Genomic DNA, 25106 nt, shown 5'->3' with positions numbered 1-25106 from the left:
AAATATACAAAACTGTTCCTCCAAGATCAGCTGATTCTGCAAATTTGACGCTCGTGTCCCTGGTGGCTAAAAGTTTTTAAAAAAATCTGTCAGTGTTCCTCTGAATGGTGTAACCATGTTTGGACCCAGAGACGACAATAATTCCTTTTCAATTAATTTTGCAGTTACGTCAATGTTCCACTGGAACAGCGATGTATCGACATGCATGTTACAGGGTGTCCTGAAAAAGACTGTCTGTTTTTAAATATTTATAAAAGGAAAATGGTTAATGATAAAAAAATAATTTTTGCTGAAAATTCATATAATGGGCCATAAGTTTCGTGTCCCAAAATTCCAAATTATAGTTCAAGAATTGCCCAATAGATTGCGCTGCAGATTGTAAGCCCGTAAAACAAAGAAAGACAGAAAATTATATCATAGTTTTTCGAAAAATGCTTTAATAAACAAAATTACATAATAATATTTTCAAAATGCCTGTCGCCGGCTGCAACCACATGTCGGAATCGGAGGAAGAATCGCTGAATTCCAATAATTATTTTTTGACTTAAGAAGCTTACTATCTGCAACGCCATCTATTGAAAAAATTTTGAACTAAATTTTGGAACTCTGAAGGACGAAACTTACGGCCCACCACATGAATTTTCGGCAAAAGTTATTTTTTCATCATTAACCATTTTCGCGTTATAAATTTTTGAAAACAGCCAGTCTTTTTCAGGACACCCTTTAAATGTATGTGAATACACAACCTCAGTCACGCTTAAAAAAATTACATTTCTATGCTTTATTTTTTCTCTTGTTATATTTTTCGCACCAAAATTCCATTCCCCCTCCTGCGTGTGCTCACTGCGACGTCAACAAATAACAATCCTCTGAAACACAGCTACAATGAAATGCAATCTTTATTAGCCAAATAATTGACACCCAACGAGAGCGTAATCTGCAACGTTAAGGGCGCATAAGTTAGTTTCAAATAGAATAAAAATGATTTCCGAAATTATCATTCGTTGCTCTTGGCAACAAAGACACATTTTGTGTTGAAGTCACGAAACGTTACTCAAAAGTAACGGCTACCGTCCGAATGATATTCAAAATATGGTCAGATGTGGGGAGGGGGAGGAGAAGAATATTTGCAGCTACAACCGCCGGTGGAAATTCAAAACTGCAGTGACAAAGAATTTGTATTTGAAAGAGCAATTGACTTTGCTTACACTTTTAAAGGATATTTCATTCATATATTTTGTGATTTAGAAACTACTTAGAAACAGTATTGACAAACAGGATAATTGAAACATGTTAGCACTTGTAATAATTGCTTCAAAGTACGTATAAAAGTTAAATTGAAAGTTGTATATGTATATTTTAACTTTATCTTTATTTTTTAAGTCATCTTCAGTTTACTGAAAATTAGACTCACGGGTTATAGAGGAAGTGCACAGTTGAGAAAAAATGTTCAGATATATGCCTTGCACAAACATTTTTCTCTGAAAAAATACAAGAAGTTCTGTCTAGAACTAGACGAGCCTACTTTCCCGTATACCCATACTACTTTTTAACACCTGATCAATATACTCAAAAATAGCTAAAATCGCGAATTTTTTCAAACATATTTAAAAAAAAATTCTTTAAGCTGATTTCTAGGAATAAAATATTCCTCACTCATCTAAAAAAAAAAGCAGCAATTTTTAAACAAAGCAGCTAATACACTTTTTCCCAATAAAAAAAAATCTTTAACAGATTTCGAAACGAAAAAATTATAATTAAAATTCATAAGCTCATTAAAATAAATACATCATATCAAAATAATAAAAATATCGTTTCTTTTTCCCCTGTTGCCAAAAACAATTTTTTAAATGAATTAATGCACTTACCAAAATAAATAAAAACAATAAAATGTCAACTTAAAGAAATAATTTTCATTGTCAAAAAAAAAAAAAATCGTCTGCGCATATCTTTATGTAGAAACATAAATGACTTCGAGTTTATTCGCCGAAAACTGAATACCTAAATTAAAACTTCAGCGTAAAAATAAAAACAAGTCAGATCAACAATAATTATTTCACAGTCAAAACCATAGCTGCGGAGTCGGAGTCAGAGTCAATCTCATTTTGAGGTAAAGGAGTCGGAGTCGAATATCTAAGAATCGGAGTCAGTCATTTGTCCTCCGTGTATAAATTTTTGCAAAGGCTACGAAGTCAGAGTCGAAGTCGGGGAGTCGGAGTCCGATTAATTGTCGGGCACAGGAGTCGGAGTCGGAGTCAAGTGCCCCTAAATTCTCGGAGTCGAAGTCTGGAGTTGGCGTCAAGAGCTATTTCCAACAAAATTTGTTTGAAGTAAATCCGCCTTCAAGTACGGAATCTACATTGACTTTCAGTTTCCCCGTAGGCGCTAATGTTAAGGGATTTGAACTGTTCAAAATTGAACGGAAAATTGTTCAAATCAAAACGATATTTTATATACAAGTTTTTCATCAAACGCTTTTTCCTACAAAGTTTGTTTGAAGCAAATTCGCCTCACAGTTCGGAATTGCCTTGAATTTCCCCGTAGGCGCTAATGTTAAGTTTTTTGAACTGTTCAAAATTGAACAAAAAATAGTTCAAATCAAAAAGTGAACTATGGGAATGAGGTGTTCTCGCCGAGATCTTTCGAACAAAAAAAAGTTTGTTCGAATCGGAAGATTCATTTAAAAGTTATTAGGGGGGGGGGGACAGACAGACAGACAGACCGACAGACATTTTTCCCCATCTCAATACCCTACTTTCCAATTTTTAATTTTTCAATATTTATTTAATTATTTTATTTATTTTTGACTTTTTTTTTGCTTTTGCGATATTTTTAAGATGCATTAAGCCTTCTTTCATGCTTTTTTTTTTCTTTTTCTGACTTTTACTGGGAAAGTAGGCTAAAAAAGAAGAAAGTGTATTTTTTAATATTAATAGCAGCATCCTATTTATAACGCCTCTTGCGGCTTTTTCTCTGGTGACCATTTAAATTGGCACCAAACGAGATTCCGAAGCTAAAGGAAACTTCCTATGGAAAATATTCAAATGCCTCAAGCAAATTGCATTTGATAAATTTTATTTTTCTAAAGAGTTTTTATTAATATTTCTGTTTTTGTCGGCAAACATTTCGAAGAATTTTCATTTCAGTTTAGCCTCATTTAATCAATAAACTTCAAAGCAAGAAAAACTAAAATCGCACGAAGCATGAAAATACTTCTGAGAATCAATGAAAAATCTTTAATTAAAATCCCATTTTCAAAAGTTCGTAAAAAAAAAGGAGAAAGTTTCTCTCCTAAACAAATATATTAACAATTCATTCATTAATTGTTTCACGAGCTGGAGAAAACAACAATACATTTTCATTTGTGGAAAGATTTGTTTGTCTAAAAGTTTATTTCTGCAATTTGTCTTCAGATTTATCTTAAACTTTTTTACCATACTCAGCGGAGTAAGGCAAGTTGAAAATATATATTTAAAATGTGATTATCTTATCTCTCTCTCTCTCTGTCTCTGATTATCTATAAATGAAGATAATTAGCAGGAGAGGAATTTAAAAAAATGAATATTAGAAGAAAAAAGTAGAAAAGTTTGGAACTTTCGAAATAACGATAGTTAAACACATAGAAGAAAGAAAATTGAAAGCTGCATAAAGTTTCGCTTTTTTTATAAATGGGAAACAAAGAGAGACTTAATGTTTTTACTGACATTTTAATGAATCAAAATATTGTTCCATTGCTGTCTTTTAGTGCCACAAATAAATAAACAACAAAATTCAATTCTGCACTCAGCCGGGCTTTGATGCGATGAAGCATAACCTTGATAGAAAACCTTTCTTCTAAAGGGAGAATAAGCAATAAGAAGACGATTTTACTACGTTCTCAGAGTTGAACTGCCATACGTTATAGATAAGGAAATCTTACATAACTCAATATTTCCTATGAGGCTGACCACAAAAGACGTGTTCAACAAATTTGACCCCTCCCCTTGTAACACAATGTTCGCTTCACTTTACACCCTCTCCACAACCAACTTTCTGATGAGCCAGATGATCTCAAAATGACCACAGGACTTGGAGGCAAAATTGGGTTATGTGCTCTTTGAATGTACGCCACACTTGACGTCATTTGGGGAAGGTCCCTATTCGAACTTCGCATACTACGACGGGTTTTTATTTTTCAAGTATGCTTTCTAATTTCAAATGTAGCTTCAAACCCGTCAATGGAATAGTGGATTTGCCGCTCAAAACTATAATCCAGGATAAAAATGGCAAATTACCACGGTGTTTGGTACATTCACAATGAAATGAGCGACGACTGTATTCCAATTAAATATGTCGTAACTTACTTCTTTCAACCCATTCTTGCTCGCTAAATCTCTCAGTAGTGTCACAGATGCTCGTAGAATGAAAGACAAAAACAGTTGGAGATGCAAATTGTTGCGTGGACATCGTAGCCTCCTGAAAATAAATAAGAGGTATGAATTTCAGGAATAAACAATCAATTTCGAAACTATCTTAGGATATTTTGGATATGTTTAATATTTTTAATTTGGCTTACTCTTACGTAAAAGCATTAGGGCAAACTGAAATTTCAGGACAAAGTGAAAAGGTAAAAAATCTTACTCAGTTTGCAGTGCCACCTATCTGGTAATATTTTAACTAGGTTATTAAACATGTAGTTGTTTCCAGTCAGAAAACGGTTTTCTCTGAAGATTAAGATTTCCAATGATACAAGCCATTTCTAAAATTTGATTCTCAAATAGTAACATTTTATTTTTTAACAAAAATAATTTTTGCAATGATAAAATTCTTATTATGTTTGAAATTTCAATTGAGACTTACTGATATTTTGTGAAGTATTTAATTACTTACTTCAAGCATGTTTTTTCTTTAAATTCTAAGAGCCATTTTTTATAAGAACCGAGCAGAAATGGGGTGTCTGGATATACACCATTTTTGATTTTGCACAAATTTTTATGGTGGATTCTTTTAAATATTTCAGGAGACATGTATTATTTCTTTTCCTCCAAAAACTTTTTGGGGACCTGTTCAAGTTCGTAAAGTGGAGTTCGACGTAAAGGTTCTTCCAAATCAGCGTTTTTTTTAAATTCGATTATTTCTGTGTATTGAGCATCAGTCAAAAAAAAATCTTGTGATGACAATAAGTACCTAAATTGAAATCTATCGTGAATTTTGTGGCTAACCTTCTGTACAGCCTTTCAGGGGTAGCCAAACTTTGTTGAAAACAATGAAAAAGTGCCATGTTTGAGGCCCTCTGGTTCCCTGCATTAAGGTTAAACCATGATTTTTGTACGTAATTTGTGTAATAATATATATAAATTATTCAATACCCTCATTAGTTGCATGGCTCACCTTCTGCGCTGCCAAAAAATGGCAGATTTTTTTTATATCGAAACATGCTAAAAAGTGCAGTTTTCATAAGCCTTTATCTCACTGCACTGAGAATCGGTGTAGATCTAGATATCTGCATTTCAAACAGGAGTATGTACGTTTTTTTTTTTTTTTTTTTTTTTTTTTTAATGACAGAACTATGGGTAAATTCTTTTTGAGAACACAATATGTATTTCAAAACAGTAAAATGAGCTATTCAGTTTTCAATTCAATTAACATACCCGGTTTACACTTTCCCCCGGATTGGCACTATGGTGATGATTGAAATTTAATTTGAGAGAAGTATAAGAGAATACACAAAGTTCACGCAAATTTGTATTTTTTACATTATACATGTATTTTATTTCAGAAGTAGCTGTACAAGTAGTTGATTAGACTTATTTTATACAATTTGTACTGAAAATTTCTCATCGTTTCTAATATCGTTCATAATTTTACTGATTTCAAAAGCAGTTTAAAAACCTGGTTTCTGAAACAAAAGGAGGAATAAGATAAATAAATACCTTTGTGCTGAACAGTAAAGGAGGGAAAACAACGTTAAAAAAAGCAGCAAATTTGTGCTTTTTTTAAGGCTGTTTTTCTTACTTTACAAAAGGAGGAATGTTTAAGAATAGTACACGTCAGAAATATCTGTTGAAAACAGACAAATAATTTACCTCATTTCTTAAATTATCTTCTCAAATTATATCCTCCATCTCGTTTATTGATGGTGGCTACAATTTCCCAATCTTTTTTGCTGTTGACATACTTGAGAAAAAAAAGACTGAATCTGTGCTTTTTTTAAATATTCTCGAGGAATAAACATAGTCATGTTTTTTAATGGTGGCAGTGCGCATTGCTTCTACCACTTTCTCGGAGCAAATTTTTCTTCTTGATGCTTCACCACTTTTAATAAGTGGTGAATATTTTAGAAGTGAATGTTTTTGAAGGTGTTTTAGGTATATTTTTAATATTATAATTTAGATAGTTTTTTCCGTTTGATAATGACTTATTTTTTTCCATTTTTAGGCTGTACATTAAAGTGGCTAAAATTATTTTCTTTGCACTAAACTACCATGATAACAAACAATTACTAAGTCATATTTTATTACTTATGATAAAAGCAATATTATGACATTATAAAACAAGGATATGGTTGCCTAACTGACTAGTGGGACAATAAAAAATGCAAGACAAAGCATATAACTTGAGAACAACTAACAGGAAGCGTCGTTAACTCGTATGCAATTTCCTCATCTTGAAGTGCATGTTATGAGCTTGCAGAACCATTGCCCATAGTTCTCTCATTTGTTTGTGAAAAGACATATACTATAGTTTGAAATGCAGGCATCAAGTTCTAAACTGACCCTCAGTGCTCTAAGATATAGGCACCTAAAAGGTACACTTTTTATCATAATTTGAAGACAAAACTGCTATTTTTGTAGTAGCAATGAGCATTAACCGTGCTTTTAATGAGCCTATTTAATAATTTAAAAATATTATTACACAAATTTGCTCACAAAAACTATGGTTGAACCTCAGTGCATGGAACCAGGAAGCCTCAAACATGACACATTTTCACTTTCTTCGGCACAGTTTAGCCACCCCTGCCAGGGTCCACTGAAGGTCAGCCGTAAAATTAACGATATATTTCATTTGAGGCACTAAATATCATCTTGTAATGAATAAATAGCTTCGTGCTGAAAATTAAATGAATCAATTAACCAACGTTTAGAAGCACAAAAATTGCAAATTACTGCAGACACTTGTTTCGGTGTTACAAGGAACATCTTTTTCAATGAAAATAAGTGTGAGCTTCTGGATGAAAAGTCATCCGAGGAAATTCTTTCCTCTGTTTGACCTCCTTATTTCCATGTCAAATGTACTTCATTTTTAACCCATTAACGTACTCATATGATTTAACTGGATAATAAAGTTTATTAGAATGATATTAGATATTGGAAAAAATCTTCACACATTAAGTAACTTTGAGAAAAGCACTTAAGACAAACATTAAGGGCAAGTTTTATGCGTATAGTTACATTTTATTCAAGTAAATTTAGATTTAAATTTTGTTTATTGTTTATTTTAATTCATCCTTCTAAACTTTCGGCGGGAAAGAAAAGTGAAGCAACGATGAGTGTACGTAATGTATCACAAATTATACAACAGGAACATCTTACTTTATGCTACCGAGAACCAAACAGGCAATCAGAAGGAGAGTTAATGATATGGAATAACCCACTTGAGATATAGCTCTTATGACTGGTATGTGCACCTGAAAGAAAGAATACAACATTTGTTTTAAGCAACAGGTTTTAAAAGCTATGTTTTTTAAACTCTATAAACTAGTAAGCCCATTTTCAATGGAAAAAAAGTTCTTCAAGACTATTTTCAAATGTTTTATTTGTCTATTTCAACTTTATGCATTCCTTTACTCTACTTTCAAAACAGGTTATTTTTAATGTCGTGATCAATTTGGAAAACAAGTGCCTACACAAAAAATGTAGCGCATAGAAGGTAAAATGAACAACTTTAATTCCATTGAACCGTAATTCCATCTACTAGAATTCCAACCGGCGAGATTGCAGTTTTATTGAAAATATCCTGCTTTCAATTTCGATAAAATTCCAGTCACTGGACTCAGTTCCAATTGTCCTTCATGCTGTCTTCTCTCTAAAACATAGTCCCTGGTACTGCTGATTATTTCCAAAACTGAAGACGACATTAAAGTGGGCCTGCTTTTAAAGATGGAAAGTAGTGTAGAATACGACAGCGGTGATAAATTTCATTCTCAAAAAGAAGAAAAAAAACACTTCCAGAAGCTTTTTAGGCTTTGTAAGAATATATCCTCAATACGTAAGCAGACTTTGAAGAGGTTTAAGAGTCCCAATCCGTTGGAGTAACTTACTATACCATTAACTGAAGCAATAAAACGTTGAAAAATTTAGCCAAAAAGGTACATTGAAATTAGGAATAGGAAATTCCACGGGCAACTAACTGACTAACATTTCAAAAGCAAAACAGGTTATATTTTGTGATATCGCAAAATATACCGATATATTGATACAAAAGATCTTAGATTGTTGTATTTTTAAGCTGCATTAGTTGAATTCCTGAAATACCTTTTGGATTATTTCTAAAAATTTGCTTAAAACATTGTAAATGACTGCCTTTTTAAAAAGTAACATGTAAGTCAGTTACCGTTATTTTAACAATTTTTTTATCTGTTCTTTATTTTGAAAATTCATTACACCACTAATTTTAGCTTACAAACGTAACGGGAGAAAAGTTATTTTTTATAATGTACATTTTGCGTTGAATATTACAAAATGCATAGTGCTTTGCTTTGAAAACATCAGTTCGTGGAATTGCCCGAATATAAGTGATCACTTAATTGAAGCGTTTAGTATAAAAAATATTTCAATCCATTAATTTTCAAAAGAGTTTTTTTTTCCCCTGATAATATGATAATTCTTTGTCTATACCATCACACCACTAAGCGATTGGGAACGAATCCCAATCGTTTGTCTGCAATCCAGCTTCCCCCCCCCCCCCCCAAGATCTCTTATTAAAATCCTTAGTTCAATGCAAGAGCATTGATGAAGATTTTGCAGACACAGCGCTAAAATAATTATCTACATATGATTCTTGAGCTCAGAGAAGGTTGCATTTCCATTTTTTTTTTCATGATACTTTAGGAAAAGAAGATAAAAACAAACAAGGCTGCAAAATCAAGATCCGAAGTAGGCGATGATGAAAGTGCTACAAAAGTACAACTCAATCTGAAGGAAGTTTAGTTTATTAGACAAATAAGTAGGGTAAGTGCTCCAGTAGTCGACCAGAAAGACATAAAACTGCATATAAATAAAATATGTATAACTTAAAATCGGATATGATGCCTTCCCACATTCCTTCACCTGTCCCCAACTATCATCCAAAAACAGTGAAGTTGTAAGTATGTTTTATTAAGTAGTAATGAGTGTGCCCATCATCCTAGTTTGCGATTTTGCTTATTCTTTTCTTAAGAAGACACTTCCTCTTTAAATGTTAGGTACCCTTATTCTTTTCGTTCTGATGTAAATTTGCTTTTACTTATGTTTTAATGGATAATGTAACATTACGTTTCAATTGAAAAATAAACTCTTTCATCGAATCAATTATTTTTAGAGGGGTGGCCGACCATTGGGTACGTAATTCTTATGCATTTCCAATAGTCGCCCACGGCAGATTGACCACTGGTTCTATACTGTTTTGTTGATCTACCCAGTATTTAACTGCGTAATTAACATGGATATTCTAATGTTCATCAAATACTAATTGAAATAAAGTATTGACATAGCGGCAATTTAGCTGTGTTGAGAGAAAATTCCCTTTCTAACATTATTTCTTCTGAAGAAAATGTTTAAACTTTCTGCCTAAACTTTTTTCGACAAAAGAGGGTTATTTCGTCGTTTTATTGCCTCTAATGTTGATTTTAACTTAGAATTCTTGAAAACTGGTGTTGTAAATTTAGTCCATTGTTGCGTTTAGAATAAATGTTCCATTACTTTTAACATGTTATTACCAAATGGTGATTTATCGTCTTTCTTATCAAACCATCTTACGTTTATGGTTTGATTTTATTAAGGCTAATTATTTTAAATGTTGGTAACACTTTTTATTACTGATTATATAACGAAATATTTATTTCCTTGGGTTTTCTTCTCTAGGAAATCAAAATTTATTTCTTGTTTAAAATAATGCTGACGTAGCTTCAAAATTGCATTACGTAGCTACTAATTTTATTTCAGTTTATTCATCGTTCACTAATATTCTTGTTGAAGGATGCATAATTATCTTCATGACACCCCATATGTCTGAATTTTCAATTTACCTACATACATGCCCGTCACTTGGCAATCAATGGGGGGGGGGACAAGTGATCCTTCTGGATATTCACAACATAAAGCAATTATGCATTTTTTCTTGTATTTTGATGATTTTTTCCTTTAAATAAACTGAATTCATATCCTTTACCCCCAGCTCCCCCCCCCCCCCGCCGAAAAACTTTGAAAGCACGGACGAACTTATATAATTCATCTTACTGCAGTTCGTTCACAACGAAGATCATTGTTTTTTATGATAAATTTTGCTTTAGACGTGACCGTGATTGCTAATCTTTTAAGTAAAAGGATTTTTACTTTTATTATTTTGAGGTGAAATTATTTCCAAAACTACATTTTTAATTTTGTGTTCCGTATTTTGAAATATCGTTGTAATGAGCATAGACTATTCAAATGTCAATCATATTGATCAATAATGCGCTTTTTATTGGTCATGAATTCTATCAACTCTTGTTCAGTCTTAATGTAAACATAAACAGTTAACACTGAAACCTTTTCGTGCCAGGGTGGGGAGAGGAGGGACTCCAAATTTTCATGTTTTGGAAGTTTTCTCCTTAAACTTTTTATGAGATTTAATTTTTTAAAGAGATTAAATCGAGTTCCTAATTACTGGTCCTGATAAATGGTGTGAAAACCAATACTGTATTAAATCAAAAAAAATAGGAAACAGTTTAAGGGTTGTCAATGGCACAGCTGAAAGAGGCATAAAACGAATTCAAGTTTTCAGCTCCTTTTTGACGAAAGACGAAGAGCAATGGCAGTTTCTGTAACAAAAAATATATAAATATAACAAATTATATGAATAAAATAAGACCAGCAAAGAGCAAAGAAATGTGATTGAATATTGTAATGCTGTTAGGTTTTTGCATGGAAATTCCTTACTGGTGATATTTTCTTTGACCTGAATGTCAAGTACCATTCTGTACATTTTCTTTTAAAAAATGGATGAAATAGCTTATCACGAGAATGATATTTTCCATTAAATGAGAGCAGAACAAAGTTTCTAGGATGAACAGTTTTGGTTTTGAAGAAGAAAAACTACGATTTTTTTCCAAAAATCGCTATTTTTCGTAACTTTAGTCTCTTGAGGCACTTATTAGTATCATCGGATTAAACTGAAACTCGGCGAATCATATTTTCTAGTCCATTGGTGTATTTAAGAGGGGAGGGGGGGGGGGAGCGGAAGAAAATCAAAAATTGATTCTTTGTGACCATCTTATTATAAAGCCTAGTAAATAGCATAAAAGTGAGAAACCACATGAGTTTAATTGGAATTTTAACGGAAAATAAAAATATAAATAATAAACTGAGGCTGTTTTACTGCAAAATCAGTTAAACCCAAATTAGTTTTTTTTTTCTAAATAATTAGACAATAGGGCAATGGCACCAGTAACAGACAGTCATAAGTTTGGATTTAAATAATAAGATTTTACGCGGGTAAAACTGTTGTTGTGGCCCATGAATACGGTGCAACCCATCCAGTGTTATGCGAGTGAATTTTATGAGTCGATTGGTTGTTTACAAGGCAGTGGTGGAATGTTATAAACAAACACCACGTGAATCAGCTGGTGTTCCATGTTCATTTGAATTAAATAAGGATTTAGTCCTAAAAATAAAGAACTTTTGTATATTTTGAAGAGAAAAAGGGAGTTTTGTTGATCACTCATCCTTTGCTCATCTTACCTGTGACTGGGTATCGTTAGAATGTTCGGTGTCTGTTACTGGGGGGTCGGACTTTTTTTCGAAAATGCGCAAATGAAAATAGAATTAACTAATTCAGACGATCCAGAAGCAGCCAAACGTTAGATGAGATGAAGTTGCATGAGAGAAAAAAAGTTTAAAAATTCTAAATACATTAAGCTAAATACATTAAGTTACTGGTGTCGCCACCTAATTGTTAATTTTTTTGTTAGACAAACATGAAATCGTACAACAAAATGTTTTCAAACGCAAAAGAATCTAATGGAAAAATTATTAAGTTTGGAAAGTGTTTAAAGCTTGAAAGCTTTTTAGTTTGCTTTGAAAAGTTTTCAAGTGTAAGGTGGATTGAGAAAATTTTATTATTAAACGCATCAATTTAAACACAAATTATTTTCATATATGAAGCATTAGTAACATTAATATGCGTCGGAGAATATAATGTACATATTTCCTTACAGAAAATACTGAAGGATCTTGATGCCTGTCTTCACAAAGAGTGTAATTCGTCCAAGACTGATTTAGAATTGGATGCCGCCACCATGTGCCATCTTCAGCGCAAAATTTGCTGGCTGTTTCTGAAAACAAAAGAAACTAATTGGTGGAATATAGTTATAGATATATTAGTAGAAATAAGTTGTAAGTTGCAATAAAAACTACATAGTTTGCAAACATTACAACATAAGTGTAACCAGCAAAAGAAATACAAAATTTTTACAAGATTTTGTTGAAGAGAAAAAAAAAATAAACTGTTTTTATTTTAAATATTATTACATTTGTAGTGAAGCAATGTGGGAAAAGTGTAATAGTAGGGCAAAGTGTAATGGCAAAATATTTTGACTGTTTGCACATAAGTTGCCACCTATGTAGCAATATATTAGAGTTGATTTCAGTCAAAAAATAACTAACTCTAAAAATCTCTCAAAATTGTGAACTCGTTTTGCAATATTTTTTTGATTTATAAAAAATAACTTATGTTAGAATAAAATGATACAGTTTTTGAAATTAGCATTTTAAGTATAAATTGAGATTTACTGATATCTAGTGCAGTGCTTTTTTTGTCAATATTATTCATATTTTGATTTAAAATTTTAACATAATTTGTCGCGTACAAGCGGGGCAAAGGGAAATACAGTAGAACCCGTTTAATGGAATAGCCCATTTGACCCAAAAAATTATCCTAATAGGCGGGATACTCAGTTATCCGAAGTCACAATAACAAATTACATTTTTTGGTACACTGAAAATTTATTACATTAAGCGGGATATTCTTTCAACCGATATTCCTATTAACGGGCTCGACTGTAGCTTATTTCGTTTATTTATTCATTCATTTCTTTAATTATCTCTGTATTCATTTATTAATTCATATATACTACTTCATTTACTAATTTACTCATTTATTCATACATTCACTTATTTTCTTATAGTTTCACGCATTGATTTTCTCTTACATATTCATTAATTAAATTATTTATTAGTCCTTTGTTTCATTATTCATTCATTTATCCATGCATACTATTATTTACTCACTTTGCCCCACTTGCTTTGTTTTTCACTTTGCCCCATGAAAACAAAGGTGAAAAAAATCCACTAAAACAGGAACTTACCGCTAGAAATGAAAATAATGTTTCAATGAGGGTTTTATCTTAAAATACATTGTTTTTTCTTTGTACTGCAATTTTCAAACCAAATTTGCAATTGGTTAATTTTGAAAGAGGTAGTTAGCTTAACTATATTCCTTTGTCTCACATTCCTCTACCAAACTCCTACTTCTGTTTTATCATATCAACTAAAGAGAAAGTTTACCATTTGGATTGAATCCAACTATATAGTCAGGACATGGTCGGGTGATTAAAGAGCCGGCTGATGCGAACGGCCAGCAGTATGCTCCATCCCATATTTGAGGACAAAATATACCTATGAAACAAAAAGAGATGCATTATGTGTTTTTCAAGAAAAGTGACATAAAATAGCAAAAACTAGAGGAATAAGCATTTAAAATGACAGATCAAAGCGAAATGTTCATGCATGTGTTTTGTTCTACAAATTATTACATAAAAAGAGTGAAGAGTCAGAAGAAGATGATGAAGGCACCTGCGCGTTATTTTTTTATGGTAATTGACAAAAGTAGATGTGACAAAATTTATTTTTCACCTCAGAATGTCGATATCTTGAATATTAACGAGGGTACAGCGACTTTAATGGAACATTGCATTGTTACCACTATTGTAGAAGTCCCATAGAATAAAAAGTATCATTTAATTGATGGTCTGTAGCAGTGGTGGATACAATAAGAGGGTCATGGAGGTCATGATCCCCCACCCATAAACCGTCTATAAGAGTATCCGTCCAGATTGTGTTCAAACACTAAGAGCATAAAATGTAATCGATTGCAGTATCTTTTCAATTCATTAAGTATTTTTGAAAGTAGATATTTGAAAAACTACTTCGCTTCATTGCTTATGAAATTAAATTGCAACGTTTATCCTCATTTAGGTGCCTTATTCCTGGCAGATTTTGTGCTCTTTATTGGCTCCCAAGCAGTTTCAGAAACTTTTCGCACCCAAAACCATAGGTTCGTTCATGGGGGAGGGTCTGATTCTGTCAGTCTTCAGCACCCCCCCCCCTCCCCACCTAAAACGGTTTTCTGTATCCACCTCTGGTTTGTAAAATGGTGTGATCAATGTTTCCAGAACGTTCCATTTTTTTGTTAAATGTGGTGACTTTTTATTAAATGTTGCTCAACGTTCAGACCTTATACATGTATCTCGATGACGGGGAGACAATAGTAAATACTTTTTAGATCAAAAGTATTTTTTGTATATTATTTTTTATTCCTTATTATACCTCATTATTATATTATTATACAAATAATAGAAATGATGTATAGGGGTAAGTGATGTACCTCGGACATATGTGTACCTTGGACCTAGGCTGATTATAGCTCTGCTTATTAAAATAGCTGAATAGCAACATGTGTAGTTAAAGTATTTGTCACTAGATGTCTCAGTGCATACTATTATGTTTTGTTGAAATCTTATCTGATTGAAGTATTATTGAAAAAAGAAATATACCATTCAAAAATAAGTTTTTCCAGATACTTTTATGTATTTTTTATTATGAAACATATATTGTTTATTCTGAAATGAAGGTTATGCATTATACAGTCATGTTCTAGCTATAACACCATGTGCTTGAAACAAAGTTAAACCTAACTGTAACATAATGGTCAGCTATTTTGTTTTTTATACCAAGTAGTGTACTTCGAACCCAATACAAGTGGTGTACCTTGGACTGGTCCAAGGTACACACTTCTGCATATAGTTATTACAACTCCTAAAATTTCATGTTCTCCAGTTTGTTGGAATAGTTGGACGAGCATTCCCACTGTCCTTCCCATTATCAAATATAATTAATGGCTTTAAAGTCACTGGCTTACATATACTGAATGAAAATATTTCTCAAGATTTTGACTTCTTCTTTACTAATAATAAAGCAGAAAGTCTCTCTGTCCGGAGGATGTCTGGATGTCTGTAGGATGTCTGTGACGCGCATAGCGCCTAAACCGTTCGGCCGATTTTCATGAAATTTGGCACAAAGTTAGTTTGTAGCATGGGGATGTGCACCTCGAAGCGATTTTTCGAAAATTCGATGTGGTTCTTTTTCTATTCCAATTTTAAGAAAAAAAACGTTATGAAAATTACGAAATTATCATAACGTGGAACCGTAACATGGGAGCAAGCCAATTGGCGAGAAAATTCACCATACATTATTTGTAAATATACAGGCGAACCAAAAGACCTTTTAATTTTTCTATTACGGGCAAAGCCGTGCGGGTGCCACTAGTCCTCCTATAAAATGTCACTGATCTCTCAATGCAAAAGCAACGAGAAAATAACACACAGAATGATTTTACTGGTGTGTCAATATCTAAAGCTAGTATTTATTTGCCAAGAATTGTCACTCCTGAAGAAATAAGGCCATATCCAAAGGCACTACCGAGAAAACAATTTTATAGGGGGAGACCTAAAAGAAAGTCTTGTATTTTGACCGACACACCCGAGAAAGAGCGTCTTGAAATAGAAAATTCTAAAATGGCAATGAAAAAAGTAAATCAAACTAAGACAGTAAAACCCCTACCAAGTCAGCTAAAAGAAAACTTTATTATTCCTCAGAGTCTGAACTTGAGAATATTGAAGATTTATATGAGGATACCAATATTTTAGATCATCATTTTAATGAGCTAGAAGATCCAGATAACGTCAATATTCAGATTGGTGGTGTTTGTATTGGTGAAATTCGCTGGCAAGAAAACTCAAATATTTTCTTGCAGAGATTATTTCTATTGCTGATGATGGACATGAAGTTAAATATCTGAAAAAAGATCCAAACTGTCAGAAGTTCACCAGAGAAGATCCTACCCTTTATGAAGTCGACAAAAAGGATATCATATTCAAGTTACCACACCCAATACTAACTGGTGGACCTGAAAGGCAGCTCGAGGAGTTAACATTTGGAATTGACTTATCCGATTAGAATCTTAGTTAGAAATAAGTGTAACTTAAAAAAATAATCGTTAGTATGGTTTTCAGAAGCTAGAGCGTCTGGTCATTTTATTAAAAAAGTGAACCGTAATAAGATAAGATCTAAATTTTTATTTATCTTTGAAACAAATAAAAAATGTATTTCTAAAATAATGTGTGGTTTACTGATTGATAAAAAGTGATGTTCTTACTGAAAATCATGTTTTCTTTACCTGTTAATCATTGGTCCAAGGTACACCATCCTAAGACCCAAGGTACACCACCGGTGGTGTACCTCGGTACTAATTGCATTCTTCTGTTTTTTCTTAAAAATGTAATTGAAATAAGTTAAATAAATTTTTAAGATAATTATATGTTGTGTAAAAAATCATAAAATTTTAACCAAAGGTATTTGTATTTAGATTTGGCAAATAATTATGAAATTAAAAATTGAAAAGTGAAAATAGGTCTGAGGTACCCCACCTTCCCCTACTTTATTATAGAATTTTATATCATCATTACACTATTAATGTCGTTTCCTGGAGAGGGAAAAATCTAGAACCTATCCAGAAATGCAGTATACACATTGTTTTTAGTTAACTAAGGATGGAGCGGCTTAACAAGGACAACTTCTTTGTCTACAGTTACTGAATTGGTGTTCGAAAAGACTGCACATTGCAAAAACTCAGTGGTTTCAAACCAGCCGATGTCTTCGGACCACTCAGCTTGAAAGTGAATAACCAAGGACAAACCATTACAATGAAGTCGGATCATGTTATAGCGAAGTCCAAGGGACTAGTGAAATAATATTGTTCCAATGAAAAATCGCAATATGAATCCCGACATTTGGGACAAAGGATTGACTTTTTCACGGAATGGACCGTAACAAGGTTTCTCCGAAGTCATGATAAACAGACATAGAATCTGGGGGAAAGTCTTTTAAATAGTTCTTGAATGGATATGTTAGGTGTCTATATAGATAACCAGAGAACAGGGTGGGTGAAATAAGAGCTTTAGTAACTTTTTTATTTCCTAATATAACTATTTTTTTTTTCCTTTGCTAGTTGCAATTGAATTCTTGGAAATCCATGGAATCATAAAGAACACAACAACGTGTTCAAACGCAGAAAAAAAATACTGCCAACATTTTTATTTAAGATAACCTCCTATTGCGCCCATTTTTTAAAAAATTAAGATAGTTAGAAGAAAAAGCATATGCTAATAAAACTATTAGCATCTATACTAATGGCTATTTGTCAGTCGAAGCAGAATATTTGAAACGAAATACGGAGTTTGCAACCAGAAACATTACGTGGAGTAATCGAAAATGCACTAAAAAGAACCAATCTCTGCATAGAGCAAAGAAGTGGACATTTGTCTAAAGTCGTATTCCACATATAGAGCCTTAATTTCCATAAAATGTATTAAATATATCTTTAAAAAATTAGAAATAAGTTATTTCGAGAGTTATATGTGTTTAACATTGTTAGGACATTTTTGATCCACCCTGTATTTACCGAAGATAAGGATTCTAACATCAATTCATAATCGACTGACCGAATTTGGTTCAATAAAATGTCATAAGAACGTCAGGAACACTAAAAGACATAACGGATGTAACACATAAGAAAAGAAAGACAAAGAAGCAGCAATTGGGCTTTATTGACCTAGATCAGTAATAGTTTCTCAGAAATTGAGTTTGAGAAAAGTGCTGACGCCTCCAGGCTAGCATATTATTCGTAATAGTATATCCGAAACGTATTTTCTGTCTGTCAGGGACATAATCCTCACACATTTGGTAGAGTGGCTGTATCTAGTTTCCGAGAGCAATAACTTTGCAATTTCTCTGGTCGACTGTTTTACGTGCGAGAAATTTTTCACGGGTGCTCCCAATTTTGTGTTGAACATATTATCTAAAATAACTTTCTAGGTTTTCTTCATATTCTTTACTAAATTTTTTTACTGATTTTTTTAAGGTAGGGTTTTTAATTTTATGTTGCACAAATTATTTAATGAAATGTTTATGTTTGCTTCACATTCTTTACTAACTTTTTTTATTGGATTTATTTTTCTGGGAAGTTTTCTTTTTAAATTTTATATTGCACAGTGTATTTAATAGAACGTTTTACATTTTCTTCACATTCTTCACTAACTTTTTTATTAGATATATTGGATATATTTTTCTGTAGAGTTTTTAATTTTATATTGCACTTAATATCTAATAAATCTTTCTATGTTTTCCTTACGTTCAGAAACATCTCTTTTGGTCGATATAATTTCTAGAGAGTTTTGAGTTTTATATTGCACATATTTTCTAATAAACCTCTCTTTACCTTTCTCATATTCTTTACAAGATTTTTATTAGTCGTATACTCTTTTTCAATTTGTTTATTTACCCATTCATTGAAATATATATTTATTTATTTGCAATGAATGAACAGTACACATGTGAAATTTCAACTTTTTATGCAATTTTCCCTAAAAGAGTAAGTTTGTAAAGTTCAATTGGTACTGATTTACTCCATCGGTTGAAAAAAGAAGGCATGTAAGAAGCTTTAGAAATTAATTCTGGTCGTAATTTGAAAAAAAAGTTGTGACTCGTTAAAGATTTAGTTATTTTGGTGCCAAATCACCGACCATTGTGTTTTTCTCAAATATTAAGCAAGCAAATATAGCAAAAAAAATTGTTAAGTGTTTTATGTTTAAAAATGTTTAAGAATATGAAAAAACTTTTAAAAACAACGTAAATCTGCCCCTAATTTTGAGGAGCTCGTTAAAAAAAATACATAAATAAGCACTAATGATTTTTATTTACTGTGGAATTTAACTCTGTTTTTTTTTTGCGTAAAATACAAAGCAAATAAATATATTTTTTTGAGATTTTTCTTTAAAAAAAAAAAAAGTTATTTACTTGAAAACCTTGAGAATTAATTGTCCTATTTTAATTAGGGAATTTCACTTCAGTGCGATTAATTCCAGTGAATCTGTCCTAAAGTATCCAGTTTGTGGCATGGGGGAGGAAGAAAGTAACGCATTTTTTTAGAAATTTGTTTATGAAAAATAGCGTCACAGGTGACAAAAGGGGCAAGGTTAAATGTGGCACTTTGAGACAAATGGGGTTTGGGGAAAGGGTAAAAAATGTTGAAAACAAAGTGTAACATCATTCATGGAGAGCCCCTATAGTATAAGAATCGTTTTCAGTTACACTGATCTCGAATCCGAGAATGTATTATATTCTCTTGAAGTTATTCTTCGGCCTATTATTGATAAAATACTTCCAAAGAAAAGGGTTTTGAGGTAATTATTGCACTTCTATTGAGAGAAAGCTTGCTCTAGAACGAAGCTCCATAAATTGTAAAGTCTCTCTAAAGCGTAGACTTCTTGATCAATTTGTTCGAACTTATCAACTGTCAGAGTTCCTCTTGGCCAGAAATTTTACAGCCCGGATTATGTTCACTAAAAATCATTTAGAAAGATAAACAAATATGCACTAAAATACCTAACATCATTACTTTAACTAAAAAAATATGAACTATTTTTTTTTACTTACATAAAGAAAATTGATCACATTTAAATTAAATATGTTCGACCGTTCCAGTTTGCATTTTGTTATTCAGGTGGTAAATGTATGTATAAATAATCGTTTAAAATTTATCTCCACAAGGGTGAACGATAATTACTTTTGTTGAAACAAAACACGATAAAAAAATTGATTAAATACCTTTGTGCTTGAAAGGTTAAACAAAAAACAACAATGTTTAGTTGCACAAAATTGCAGATTACTGCATACCTGTATTTCCAGGTTACCAGGAACCTTTTTTTCATTGCAAAATAAGTAATCTTATGGGTGAAAAGACAGCGATCCCGAAACATGTGCATGAAGTAATTTGCAATTTTGTGCAGATTATTTTTCTTATTTGACTAAACCACGATATCTTGTTCCAGGTCCCCCCCCCCCCCCCCCGCTTTTTGCCATTTAATACCATTTATCCAGATGAAAAGTTTCTCCTTTCAACTGCTATAGATGTTATTGAACAGTATTTGGAGTTTTTAACTTTGTTCTCTGCTGTGAAATATCAGTTTGAAGATTCATGCCCCTGCTACTTAGATAGTTATCGATTTCTTTCAATTTTGGATAACCTTTGCTTTTTTCTTGAAATATTATTAAACGTTTCCATTGTTTGTTTTCTGTTTTCAAATAAAGTGCATTTTCATCTACACATAAATCAAACGCTTACACGCTATTGCTTTAGATCTGCTTATGAGTAAAAATTTGAAAAACCATTTTAAAATGGCGTTGTAGATTTGCTACTCAAAGATATTGGTCGCTCTAACCCACTAAAAACATGTCCCAAAAGAAAGAAAATTAAGTAAAACATTCAGTGATAGGGATTTATTTTCACAATTTATCGCTTTAATGCACTTATAGGTGTTAACAACAAATTAAGCAAAAATATGTAATTGCATGTGCACATATTCATTTGCATGTAATCTGAGATCTAGATGATAGTTTTTCAATATAGTTTCAGTGACTTTAAGTAGCAATCTCTTTGAAAACAGAGTATCAAGACAAAAGAAAGCATTCGAAGAAAAACAATTGATACACTCATATACAGTCTAACCACAGAAGACGTGGACTCTGGCAAGTGTCCAAGTTAGGACTATTCCAACCGAATGAACGTGGTAGGAGAGAAAGGAAAATTGCGAAGGATTTTGATGCACGTGTTTTATAATATCCCTAGGGCGTTATTAATTTATTGCACTCTCTAAATTCTAGATGAAGGGAAACAAAATGAGTGTCTACCGAAACAACAACAAGGAATCAAAATGTTATCATTTCGTCTGGAAATGTAAAAGCAAGATGGTTAATTCAAAATTATGTTGTAAAAAAGTAATGAGTCAATCAACTTTTGTAGTGAAAAAATAGATCGAATGTAGTTTATATTAAAAAAATTATTGCCGTGTACAAAATTTCATTTTTACCAAACTGCGTCCAATTAATTAAGAGACAAAAGTGCAAATCTTTTACAAACAAATCACCACCCCAATAAACTAATAAATGCATCTATTTCCGTTTATGAACCGGAAGTGTGCCTTTCCATCTCATCGGTGGTCAGCCTTTACCTAGAGTTTGAATTTAGCACACATTTCATTCAAAACCTTTAAAAATTATTTACATCCTTTTTCTTCGTACCGCCGAATTTATCATGAAAAGAAATTAGTTTTACTTCTCAAATACTATTTGTTACTGTCCACTCCACTGAAAGGAACAAATTTGTTCTTGTACTTGGCGAATTCAAGAACTTCCCCCAAGAATAAATTAATCACGTTATTTTGGTATTCAGGGTTTAAATTTTTTATATGAAAATTAACTGAATGGAAATGACTCTCAGCTTTATATTTTCTGTGTGCTATGTATGAACAAACAAAATAAAAATTAAAGAAAAGTCCAATATTAGTAATAATTAATCAAATCGCACGGCAGTAGAAATTAATTGAGAAAAGACTAATCAGTAACTTTAAATCTTACGACAAACACGAACATCATTAATTTTGGATATCTGAGGATGGTAATATACCTTGCTCATAAACTACACTAATGAGCCTTTCTCAATTAATAGAACACTAGAAATAAGAGACAAATTTATTTTATTTGAAACAAAAAGTGAACTTTTTCCTTTGATTTTTAAACTTTCATATACAGCTACGTACAAGTTACTTTTCATGAAATATCAAACACGCTTTCGAAGAACTGAAATATTTCTTATACTTGCAACAAATTGAGAGAAGAAATATGAAAGTAATTAATTATTCCTATTTTGAAACATTTGAAAACATTTAAGTTACTGTCATGGAGAAAAATTAATGATTTTTCCGGAAAAAAAAACATATTGAAACCTTTATTACTTACTACAAAGCTCTAGAAAAAATTTTACTAGTTGAAACGAAGTTTTATGGACTGATAAAATTTTACTTTGAGCGAATTGGATCGACAGGTGTATAATTAATATCATGAACTAAGGAAAAAAATATTTTAGCGCTATACGAAGGAAATCAGACGTCAAGGTGTAAAATATCTCTGTTCGGTTTTTTATGAATTTTTTACTAACTATTTGAACGAAAAAATGGTATATTAGCAAAACGGCAAGTGTGTCTTAATTAAACAATTGGGATGTTCTGCATTTTGAAAAGTAAGACATTTTTGTAACAATAATTAAAATAATAATATACATTAATTAACAAGTAAAAATCAAAAAAAAAAGTCAAGGTTTAAAGTCGTTAAAAAATCACTAAAGAATAATAATAAAGGTAAAAATACAACCTTTCATTCCGATCTTGCAGGGTGTCAAAAGTTAAAACAATAATTTTCAGGTTTGAGGCATAGTATTAAGATTTTATAATTTATTACTCAAACTTCTATGCAGAAAAATATGTCTTACCGTTAAGAGGATATGTTGTCTGGTTAATAGACAGAATGCATTTCAGCTGGGATTCTCGAAGTAGATTTAGTTGCTGTTCATGCGACGGATGCACTGCTTCATCCTAAGAAAAAAAAGTATGTTTGAATAGTTACAATAAAATAAAGAGGAAATCTAGTACGTTTCTTTAATAAAACATTGTAAAAATCCCGGTATAACGTATGTTAATGAAAACTATCTATATGAGAATTTTTAATATGTCGGAGGACTATTCGGTAAGAACTGCGCAGTTTGTGGTACAAGAGCTCTGAGTACATTCTAAATACAAGAGAACATTTGAGGCAGTGAGAAGCAAAGGGATGTAAGTGGCAAAACTAAATATTTGCAGATAATTAGTACAAATAGTAGGGGTGAACTTCTCCTCTGTCTTAGGGCAAGAGATAGTACTAGTAGCCGCGGTAGGTTCTGCGATACAGCATGATTTAGAAAAAAAATTCAATGAAAGCCTAACTATGACTGGAACTGCAAACACGTTTTTCCCTCAAAGCTTTAAAATATCTACTTACATCCTTTTGCTTCTCACTACCTCACATAATCTGCTGTAAATGAAGGTAAATTACTCAAAGATTTGGATAAGTAGTGCTTCTAGCTATATTATGGTATTTTTCTGAACTACAGGAAACAAATGATTTGCTTAATGAGCTTGAAAACTCTTTTGCCAAAGTCTGCTGTGCTCGTCCTTTACAGGATTGTGGCAGTATACTGACGTGGAAAGGTAAAGTGCAGCATTTGTCGATATTCGTTTTTGAGTTATTTGAAAAAAAAAAACCGTGTGTTGCATTCCCCACTAACAGCAATGAAATGTTAGATTTTGATCATTCTGGTGCTCTTTTTTCCGCAAAAATCAAACAAGCAAGCTTGTACAGTAAAGCAGTAATTTGCACATTCTGCGCTTTATCTTTTCTAGGCAGCATATTGTCCTGCTGAATTTAAGAAACATAGCTTAATTTGTTTTTTTTTTCCCCTATAAAAATGTTGAGTGTCTATCCTTTGTCCCATGAAATTTTCGAAATGATGGAACTGGACTGAACGTCAAACACTACTATGATTATGTAAACAAATTGGAATTTAATTTCTCTAAATATAGTGCTGAGTCAATTGAGACGCAAGTTATATCATAATTAACTTGCGGTACCCGTACGGCTTTGCCCGTAGTAAAACATTAAAAGGTCTTTTGGTTCTCACATATATTTGCAAATGATGGATGATGAATTTCTTGCCAATATGCTATGTTCATTTGCTCGCCCATGTTATGGTAATTTGGTCGTTAATGTTATGGTAATTTACTCTCCACGTTATGATAATTTTCTCAATAAAATATTCTTAGAATTGGATTACAAAAAGATCAAAATCGAATTTTCAAAAAATCGCTTCGAGGTGCTCCCCCCTATGCTACGAGTTAATTTTGTGCCAAATTTCATGAAAATCGGCCTAACGGTCTAGGCGCTATGCGCGCAACAGACAGAGATCAAGACATACAGACTTTTAGCTTTATCATTAGTAAAGAGTAAAGAAAATACTTAACAAATAAAAATATCATATCCAAAATTTTCAGCTTCAAAGAACAGCTCTGCGTCTATTTAACCGTCCAATTGTAACGTGAATGACAAGCTATGCAGTGGAAGGTCACGAGCTAACCTGCATTAGAATTTTTGTTGAATACAACGTTCAATTCTCGATAATGTATGCATTTTATTTTAAAAGTGTGTACACTATACATATTATCTATAGGTTTTTGTAACAGTCGGTACCTCCTCCTTCTTGCGTTTTTTGTGTTATTTAGAGTAAATAACACTTAACTATCATTCTGTTTTCCTTCAGACAAAAAGCCTTACACATAGTTACTATTCGTGTAAAATGCCATTCTTCAGAATTCCCAATATTTTGTGTAATTAAAAAATGTTTGTTTATATGCAGTTCTTGGAAAGTTTCTGATCTATAAAATGCCGTTAACATTGACATTAACTATTTATCAACGTTATTGGATTCATCTATGTAATGTGTTTATGCCAATTACCGAAGTTTTGCAGCATTTTCTTCTTTTTGAAAGATATATTTTGAAGTTTTGAATAATAATTCGCTCTTTTTCATTGGAAAATGTGTTCTGTTTACCTTTATTTGGTTTTCTG

The 25106-nt window shown here is 32.1% G+C and overlaps 1 protein-coding gene across 1 annotated transcript in view; it reads right to left on the bottom strand.

Annotated features, from left to right (window-relative positions):
* LOC129230463 (secretin receptor-like) overlaps positions 1 to 25106 on the bottom strand; it is a 53197-nt gene that overhangs the window by 22730 nt on the left and 5361 nt on the right. Inside the window, exons 2-6 of the mRNA XM_054864864.1 lie at positions 22939 to 23041; positions 13782 to 13892; positions 12432 to 12550; positions 7572 to 7666; positions 4344 to 4455 (exon numbers count right to left, since the gene is read on the bottom strand). Coding sequence (XP_054720839.1) covers positions 4344 to 4455; positions 7572 to 7666; positions 12432 to 12550; positions 13782 to 13892; positions 22939 to 23041 — 540 coding nt within the window. The remainder of the gene's footprint in view (positions 1 to 4343; positions 4456 to 7571; positions 7667 to 12431; positions 12551 to 13781; positions 13893 to 22938; positions 23042 to 25106) is intronic.

Source organism: Uloborus diversus, chromosome 9 (genome assembly GCF_026930045.1).
Source record: "Uloborus diversus isolate 005 chromosome 9, Udiv.v.3.1, whole genome shotgun sequence".
Lineage (NCBI taxonomy): Eukaryota > Metazoa > Arthropoda > Arachnida > Araneae > Uloboridae > Uloborus > Uloborus diversus.
Note: the sequence above shows the minus strand (reverse complement) of the source record. Positions and strands in the feature narration are given on the sequence as shown.